The 9,953-nt window shown below is 44.6% G+C and overlaps 1 protein-coding gene across 3 annotated transcripts in view; it reads right to left on the reverse strand.

Moving 5' to 3' along the window:
* The window catches only part of ARFGEF3 (ARFGEF family member 3), a 93,417-nt gene extending 85,040 nt beyond the window's left edge, over positions 1-8,377 (reverse strand). For all 3 annotated transcript variants that reach the window (XM_041423686.1, XM_041423685.1, XM_041423684.1), the window contains exons 1-2: positions 7,912-8,377; positions 6,807-6,858 (exon numbers count right to left, since the gene is read on the reverse strand). In XM_041423686.1, the coding sequence (XP_041279620.1) occupies positions 6,807-6,858; positions 7,912-7,996 (137 nt within the window). In that variant the 5' untranslated portion in view covers positions 7,997-8,377. The remainder of the gene's footprint in view (positions 1-6,806; positions 6,859-7,911) is intronic.
* Between the last annotated feature and the right edge of the window lie 1,576 nt (positions 8,378-9,953).

Below are 9,953 nucleotides of genomic sequence, written 5' to 3' on the forward strand. Positions count from 1 at the left end.
CTTCAGCACATTCAGTTTCTTAAGCAAACAAACATTGAAGAAAATGAAAGGTAGTGAGTTTCCTGCAGCTTTGTTACTTTTCATGGAATGTAAATAAAGGAAATGTGAGAAAAGACTTTCATTATTCCCACTCACCCCTTCATTTTCAAAACAAAGAAAAGTCATGACTTGCACAGCATCGCACAAAGATCAGAGCAGAGCATTTAGCAGGAAAACAGTCCTCTCAGTTTCAGTGCCACCCCTCTTCCTGCCCCCAACCATATTTCACTCTCTAAGGCAATTATCAAAAGCCTCATGATGTTCTCATTTTCTCCTCTTCTGCAAGCACTGAAAGTTATCAAATGTTTAAAACAAACACACATACTGCTATCCCATTATCATCCTTAGAACCTTAGGTCAATATTTCACTTTCATTTGTTGTTGGAAGTCAGAGAGTTAAAACTATGGCTGCTGTCATCCTCAGCCCCACCCAGCCGCACCCCACTCCCATTCTACCAGCTCCCATGAAGAAAATTATCTTCAGCCTGGCCAAGACTGTGGGCTTTGTCACAAAAGTAGAGTGAATTTTTAGAAGAGTCCATAAAAGGAACAAAGACCCAAGGCAGTGGTGATTATTATGGCTCACTAATACAAAGAACATCAGGAAAGGCAGAAAGTTACCTCCAGAAAGAGCAAGCATCGCTCTTCAAAAAACCCCACTAAAATCAAGGAAAAAAAACCTCATTCAAACTCACAAGTTTGAGTCAGAGTAAGAGAAATGTGTCTTTTTTTATAACAATGCTAAATTTTCCTCAATACATTCAAGAGTCATAACCCCAGCTAACAGGTTTTCAGGGACTCCTGAGGCTGGCCCTACATATCCTTTTCCCTTTCTTCTCCAACACTACCATCTTTTGGGGTTGCAAAACAGATACAAAATTTTGCTGAGACAAAAATACCCGCCCATTGGACAAGAAATAGGGCCACTTACATATCCCATATTAAACATGCAGATTGATTCAAATACCGTATCAGTGGCATATTGCCTTTATAAACACTGATTTCCTTCCCTTGTCTACTCCTCAACATTACAACTGAGAATGCAACATTTTAGATCAAGACCAGTGCATATACACCATCCAAAACGCCAAATGGACTACATAACTGCTCCCAAAAGTCTGGATCCAGGCTGTAAACTGCCAGCATGGGAGACGCAGGTCAGTAATCCACACTGTCTCTAGAATCTCTTCTTGGCCAGCTGCCTGCCAGGGAACTCATAATTCACTTGCTGAATGGCAGATAGTGAGCATGTAATGGTTGAGCAGCATGAGTCACACCCAGCAGTCACATACAGGAAGAAAGCACAGGAGCAGCTAATGCCAGGTGGTTGTGGCAGCAAGAGCAGGAAACAAATTGTTTTAAAAAAAGAGAGATAGTAAAATAGAGAGAGATATGCTAAAACCACCCCCCAGAAAAAAATCCCTCAGAAACACCATTCCTCCCTCCCCTGTTCAAGGGATCTGCTATGTGTGTATCAGCTTTCCTAGCCACTCTCTCCTAGTAGAAAGAAACTAACAGAAAACATGAACAAAATTAAGAGATCCGAGAAGACATAAACGATGAAATCACAAACATTTCTTCACAATAGAGAAGGTGAAATGCATCCCAAGACTCAAGATTCTGTAAGTGGATAAATTACCTGCAAAGTTAAGTGGATTGAAAGTCTCTATAGCATTGTTTGTTTGGTGATGATCACACCACAATTACTGCTTTTATTATTTGTTGAGCACATGTAAGGTAAAATGAGTGAGCATGTTGTTTTAAGAGATTATAAACTGCGTTCTCCTCAGGAAGTATGTCAGATGCTAATCTAGAGATACAAAAAAAAAAAAAAAAAAAAAAAAAAAAAAAAAAAAAGAGCAGAACTACCACTTTCATCCCCAAATGTCCTCCTCTCCACATGTCCATGACTATAGAAAAAATTCACAAACTGCCCTCAAAAGCTAGCACCAACATGATTAGCACTGGGACACAAGCAGGAAGAGACAGAATCGGACATGAACTGGTTATTAGACATGACCCTGCTCCTCACTGACTTCTGACTTTCCAGCTATAATCTCCAGAAATACTGATCACTTTTAAAAGGCTAATGAAAAATATAAGAGGGATTTTACCGGATTGACCCTGACTGGATGACAGGCTCCCACCAAAGCCACTCTGTCACTCTCCTCCCCAACTGGACAGGGGAGAGAAGATATAATGAAGGGTTCATGGTTTGAGATATGGACAGAGAGAGATCACTCTCCAGATACTGCCACAGGCAAAACTGACTCAAATTAGAGATACTAATTGAATTTCTTATTACCAAAACCAGAGTAGGGTAATGAGAAGTAAAATAAGACCTAAACACCTTTCCCCCTACTCCTCCCACCCAGAGACACTGGGAGGCAGGGAATGTGGGTTATGGTCAGCTCATCACACATTGTTCCTGCCGCGGCTTAGGGAAGGGAGTCACATCCTGCTTCAACGTGGGTCCTCCACAAGCATGCAAGTCCTACTAGGAAACCTGCTCCTCTGCTCGTGAGCCCACAGACACCTGCCAGGAACCTGCTCCAGCACAAGCCTCTCACAGGCTCACAGCCTCCTCTCAGGCATCCACCTGCTCCAGTATGAGTGTCCTCCACAGGCTGCAGGTGGATCTCTGCGCCCCCATGGACCTCCATGACTTACAGGGGCATAGGTGCTTCTCTACAGTCTGCACTATGGGTTTCAGGGGAATCTGAGCTCAGGCACCTGGAACACCTCCTCCTTGTCCTTCTTCACTGACCTTGGTGTCTTCAGAGTAGTTTCTCTCACATATTCTCACCCTACTCTTCTCTGGAAGCCATTACATCTGCAAAACCTTTTTTCCTCTTCTTAAATTTGTTATCACAGAGGGTCTGCCACCATTTCTGACTGGCCCAGATTTGGCCAGGGGCACTTCTGTCTGGAAGCCAGTTGGCATTGGCTCTGCTGGACACGGGGGAAGCTTCTGGCAGCTTCTCACAGAAGCCACCACTGTAGCCCCTCCTGCTACCAAAACCTGGCCATGCAAACCCAATTTGCATTTCTTCCAAAAAGAAATGCCCCTTCAGAAGACCCAACCAATCTCTTCTTTCCAGCAAAGTCTGTGCTGACAGCAAGTCATCAAGTTTTACATAGCCTACAAGGCATGACTTAACGACATAATGCATTCCAAGAAACTCTGGCAATCCCAAGTTTTTTCAAAGCAGTATGTGACTGGCAACTGCTGTCTAGCCTCTCATTTTATCCTCTGATATGCAGATAATCCTCATGAGTATTAAACTGCTCCAATCATTTTTTTTCAAAGCTCATTTTCTTGTGTCTGTTCAGTTACCTTTTATAGCGCATATTTCAGCCTCTAAAATCACAACAAGCCAAGAAGAGAGCCTTGTTCAGTGTATAGTGTTGGCCTTAGGGGAGAATTTGCCATCCTGAAAATGCTGAAGTGAATATAGCCCAGCTGAGTAGCAAACAATTGTTTGCTGGCAGACAACATTAAGGTTTCTTAAGCTATTTCCAAGTGATCAATTCACCAATTAAAACACAAGCACATCAATTTCTCTTATCTAATTCATTATTTATAAGTCAGCCACCCAGCCTCCTTAAGCACTTAGTATATATCCAATTTTCACAACTCATGTTCAGCGACAAATACCATCATACTAGACAGATCACAAGAGGCCAGTTACCAATGGGTTATGTGACTCTCCCTTCTCAAGAATTCATCTACAGCAATGCCTTGAACTGACTAAATGCCATTTCCATCTTGATGCACTTTAATCTTTGTTACTATCTCACACCCTTGCCCAATACTCTGATCATAAGTTAAAAGTACTGAAATATCACACACATATTCCTATCTCAAGGCAGAGCTGACAAGACTTTGTGGAAAACTCTGTGTTTGTTGGAGATTTGTATTTCTTCAGGAAGAGAGACATTTAAATAATGACCCTCACTAGAATCAATATGCAAGATCATTAACGGGGATTTTGATTCATAAGTCAAATTAACATCAAAGGAAGTTGAACAGCAAAATAGTCTCATCTAGCTCCCTGAAGATATACCGAACAGATCTCTATCAAACTAATTAAAGAATTACATTCCAGTCTGGATGGTCAGTCACTGGGACTCCCTTGGGGCAAAAGGTGCTCCCAAACATAGCAGGCATGCGCTATCTAATCTGCTAGCAGGTAACTGCTGGAAACTGCTCCCATGCCAATGCTACAGCTGATGTCCCCAGTAAATTGCACAGACATCAGGGAACTCTAATGTGGTCTGCCTCATGTTCAGAAACACAAGTCCAAGATGAAACTATGGATAGGTCAGGAACAAGACAGAATGCAGTCTACCCCAATACTACAGTGGGAGGTAAGTATGTAGCTGATATAATACATGTCAAAAACCTCTTGAACTCAAATGCTCATAGTCTGAGGAAAAGCAGAAACACTTTGTCTTCCCCATTATCACACTAGGACCACAATTTTACAAAAGACAACTTTACGAAGAACCTCTACTCATCTAGAACTGGGGTGTCAGAAGCAGAAAATGGCTTTTTATTTTATAAGTAAGAAAGAAGTGAGTATAGAGTTTACATATTCTCATTCTTGTGAGCAGCCTTCATTCTTCAGTTCTAGAAAGAAAAGAACCTAAGTGTGAAGTGTAGATTAAGATTCCAACTGGATAAGCAGCCAGAGGCTGATCTGTGTTACAGCAGCTGATACAACCTGCATGTGATGTAGATGAAAGCAGAAAAGAGGCATGGCCAGGACATCTCCATCCTGTATCTTGGCTGTGTTTCTGGTCACAGCCATTGCTCTACTTTCCAGGCTATTCTTTTCCAGCATTAGGAACCAAGCCATCACAGTGCTGCTTTTTAACAAATACCAAGCAAAGAACTTTTATCTAATTTGCACATCATGCAGGCAAACTCCAGCCCAAGATACGGTCCAGTTTGCTGATCTGGAGCCTGGCAGTAGCTTGTTATGAGAGAGTGAAGGGTATGTTTAGCAACATCGCCCACACTATCTAAGGCTCTGTGGCTGAGCCTTACCAAGGACCCCACAACAAAAGCTTTTGTCCAAATCCTCTTGTGCATCTTTCATTTTCCAAAACATCCAGTAATAATGTGCATTGCTACTGACAAGTCTAACATTAAGAGCTTATTTAATCATAGCTACACCTGCAAAGGTATTAACTTTATTTTTAAAAAGTGGGATTTACAGTGGAAAAAATACCCCAACTAAAATACATCATTAAGAACACTGGAGGAAGAAGAGAAAAAGGCCTCCCTGTAAAGAGGTAGTAGGCAAGGGGAAAAGGAAGACATGTGGTAACAGCCAGCTAACTAATTCATAGGGAATGACAATAGTACTTAAAGGCACAGACCACACACCATATTAGAGGCTGATACATGGGAAGGTGAAGAGCCAAGTATTCTCCAGCCACACTGACAAATAAACATAATTTTTGTGGACCTATTGAGAATTAGTCATCCAGCTGTTTCCATTCTGTGCTGGAAATGCATTGTGTCTGGCACTGGTCATGTCAGACCTGTGCTACATCATCCCCCATTTGATCTGAGGCCTCTTGTGGACTGAAGCTGACAGGAATTTAGAGCGGCAAAAGAACTGCTCCTATTCTTTCCCCATTTGGTGACTGCTCTGGAATCTCTTCAATCCCTAACTTTCCTTGCAAAGCATATATGAGAGAAGCATCAGGGAATCTTGAGGTGATAAAAACACTCCCAGGAGAGTAATACTGAAGCAAAAAATATGTTCCTCGCTGTCAGCAGCTCACAGTGGATACCTGAGAGGATCACAGGACAGGCCAAACATACAGCAGCATTCCTACATCCTCCTTTATAAACTCGATCACCTCTGGTGATTAATGTACTTCTGAATAAGAACGGTACCTGTGCAACTGATGGATTTCAATGTTGAGGTGGTTTTTGCATGCATGCAATCTTTCAGCATCCATTACATTCTCTAATAAGGCAAGCCTAAGCATTTCACATCTGAACTATTAAGCTGCATGAAAGAACGTGCTTTTGTTTTAAACAGTGCATTGCTAGTTTCTTTTGATGACTCTTAATGGTTCTGTCAAAAAGGACAGTGGATAATTTTGCCTATTTACCTACTCCATAACAAGGACAATTTCCAAAATGAGATTTTAAATAGCTAGACAAATCAGGGCCATGCCACCTCTCCCATTTTATATGTGTACAAATGGAGGTGGGAAGAAGGCTCACTCAAGATAATCTAGCAGGCTAAAGGAAGATGTAGGCATAGAAACTGTATTATTTTAGTTCCTAGTCAGTGTCCTAGCTATATGATGATATAACTTTTTAGTTTCTGGAATATTTATTTTCAGTAACAAAACATGATTTAGATTTAAAAGAACACAAGCACACTGAGAAGAACTAAGAAACATCATTGCTTATTACTGAAAGATGGAATTTAGCAGGGAAATTCTTTAGCCCATAAGAGAGCCCTCCTTTCTAACCAATGTCACCACTATACATACTCATGCCCATTTTAATACATTTCCTTACATTTTGTTCAGGGCCAAAGGCCAAGGGCTCATCAGAAAATTATCCACTACTACCAGCCTAGATATGTATATCTACAAACTACAGAAATCACATAGATGCAGACCACTCCTCTACCTCACTTTTAATTCAAAATTTTTCCTTCAATTTTACAAATTGTAAATTGTAATTCAATTTTATCCACAAGCTCTACAGAACTCAACTTCAATGTTCTTACCTCAGCTGATATGGTGGTATCTTGAGAGCAGCATCAGGAAAATCCAAGGTTTCTGTATAATTAAAGGAAACAACAGGGCTTTTAAAAGAAACTTCTGAGTTCAACCACAGTTAATACATTTGGCTACAGTCTCCGAGCCAATGATCCAAAATTTTACAACTACTCCACCTGACAGAACAACGACTGCTGCTCTGAGTTGCCAAAGCTCTGCACAAATCTGCCAGGACGTTGCATGCCCAATGAGAAGAGACTGAGTACCATCTTTTCCCTTTCACTTATCAGCACTTCAGCAGCACATCCACTAAAACTGGATCAGTGTAGAGGATACTTGCATGGCTGCTGCACAAGACTCACATGCAATTAATGAAGCAACTCATGCACATCAAGATGAAAGGCCAGTACTAAGACAGCAACAGGTCTGATCTACCACAGAATGCTGTAGCTATGCATGGATAAAAACCAAAAATGTAAAGCAATTGAAAGCATCCCAGTTATGCAGATTTAAATTAAGTGTTCCAGGTTGTAAATGTCAAAAAACACTTCAAGACACAAACAATCTCGGAAAATGGGTGGATTTTAAAATGTATCTAAGATTGTACTCCCTTGACAGATTAGCTCATTATACTGATCATTATACTACAAGGATAAAAGAGCTCATGTAACCCATTAGAACAAAACTTCTCGCTTTTAAAATAGATTCCCGAACATAAGCCACCGTTAAAGCTGTATTGCATGTTTTCTATCATGATTTAAAGGCAGGAGGGGGCCTTCAAAGAAAAAGCACCTCCAAAACATACACGGAAACTGACAGCTACTGATACCCATATATCTGCCTCGCAAGAGCCACGAAGCAGATGCAGGCGGTGGTGAAGGCGAGGGCGGGGATGCTCTCCGGGACCGGCAGCAGGTGCCACGGCTCCTTCCAGCAGCGCGGAGCTCCCGGGCATTTTGAACGGCCCAGGTGCTCCGCTCTCTTCCCAGCCGCTGGAGGCTCCGCTAAGGAGGCTCTCCTTATCGCGGAACAAGTTTGTTGAGGTCTCCCTGCCCCCTGCGTTACAAAACCGCTCCATCGGCGGCTCCTGCCCCGCTCCGCCCGCCGCCTTACCGATGGCCCAGGTGCAGCTCTCCTTGATGGCCCTGTGCTTGCTCCCCGACGCCTCCTTCTGCAGCTTTCGCAGGATTTCTTCCATCTTGCGTCCCCCGGGATATTCGCCTAGCCGCGGGGGAGGAGGAGAAGCGGCGAGGAAGAGGAGGGAGGAGGAGGAGGGCGGCACGGGCGGCAGAGCGGTGCCGGGCTGTCCCCGCCGCGGCAGTGCCTAGGCGGGAGCGGAGCGCGGCACCCCGCTGCCGCCCCGCTGCCGCTGATGAATCACGCCGAGCTCCATGGCGGGGACACGTCAGTTGTTGCCGCTGCGGAGTCCCTCCTCCTCCTCCTCCTCTCCCACCCCGGGCAGGGCCCGCTGGCGCAGCGGGGCTGGGGCGGGCCTGGCCCTGCCCGCGGGAGCGCAGGGACTCCCTGCAGGCGCTGGGGTTGGAGGAGGCGCGGAGCGGAGAGGAGCCGGCGCCGCCGGAGCCGGGCCCTGCGGCGGCAGCGGCAGCCCCGCGGGAGGCGGGCAGGCAGGTCGCCATGGCGACCGGCGGCGGGGGGGCTCCGGCCGGGGCTGCTGCTGCCGCCGCTGAGCGCAGCCCGGGCCTGCGGGCAGGTTCCTGCGGCCCGGCGCTCCGCTCCCGGCGGCGCTGCCGCAGCGCAGCCCCGCTGTCCCGCAGCGCCCTGCGGAGCCGCGGGCGCTCCCGCACCGGGCCGGACGCAGGGAGCCAGGCCAGAGCACTGGCGTGAGTGCCGGCGCTGGGTGTACCCTGCAACCGGTGGGGCGGCATAAGTGGCTGTGAGATCTGTGCCTGTCTCCATAGCTGGCAAGTGCAGAAGGTCACGACTTAAGCTACCTGTCTGTGCCTTTGCAGGAACGCACACCTTAATGTCCCCAACAAGCCAGCCTCCAGGAGAAAGAGCAGCCACTCCACTAGCTCAGACCTTCCTCCTCACACCCGGAATGCTTCCTACCCACCAAACCTCCTACCTTCTTCTGTTTGCTGTTTCCCTGCCTTTTCTCTAGTTTATATGCTAGTTGCCCTTTTTGTGACTGCGTCGCTTAATCAAGCGTTCTAACGTCCTCGTCTTCTTGCAGAATCTCTCTTGAAAGAGACAAGAAAACAAGCAGACAATGAAAAGAAAAAGACAGCAGATAAGAAAGGCATTCCAGGTAGCAGCTGGCAGTATTAGCGGTTATGTCTCCTTCTGCTAATTGGAAGAGTACCAATAGTGAATTACCAGGCAGGATATTGGCACCTGGTGAATCAGCCATCGCATTTCCCATAGGATATTGGGCTTTCAAAGGCTCCCTTGTCCAAATACTTACAAGGGCTCATCCTGTGTTCAGACATATAATGAATGCATAATCCATAGTTCCCTTTTAAAGCCAGAATGTAAAAGTCCTGTCAGAAAAGAAAAGGATTTAGAATAATGCCAGAAAGGTCTAGAGGTGCACAGATTATTGCTGGAGGTGGAAAGGTGTAGCCTATTGCTACAATACTAACAATTTAAAAAACCAACCAAACAAATAAACAAAAAGCCCAACAACAACCAACCAACAAACAAAAAAAACCCCACCCTAGCAAAAAAACCCCCAACCTTTAACGGAAATACCATTTAGCTTCCACTTTCAGGCCATAAAACAACCTTTAAGAAACTGAAAGTAGTCTCCCAAAGTTTCTTATCTCTGACCATACTCTGCCACCTTCCTTGGAATGAAAAATCTAGAGATAGCTAGTCGCTGGGATTGTCAGGGCACTACAATGCTGTAAGTCAAGGCTTAAGTTGAAGTGATGCTAAATTGTTTCCCACCCATGTGCTTCTTCTTTATTCTGCATTGTGCTTAGTGGAAACAAGCATGAGGGTCAATTTCTGGTTTTTCAAGCCTTTGTTTTTGTTTTTCGTGGGGTAAAAACAAAAAAACCCCTATGATGGTGATTTAAATATTTTAATCTAGAAATTACATACCAGAGGTCATTTGGGCCTCTGGAACACTCAAAGATAAATATGTATCTGTAAGTAGTAAATAATTAATTGCATGTTTTCAAGGAACCACT

The sequence above is a fragment of the Onychostruthus taczanowskii genome, unplaced genomic scaffold (genome assembly GCF_017590055.1).
Source record: "Onychostruthus taczanowskii isolate IOZ18803 unplaced genomic scaffold, ASM1759005v1 scaffold8, whole genome shotgun sequence".
Taxonomy (NCBI): domain Eukaryota; kingdom Metazoa; phylum Chordata; class Aves; order Passeriformes; family Passeridae; genus Onychostruthus; species Onychostruthus taczanowskii.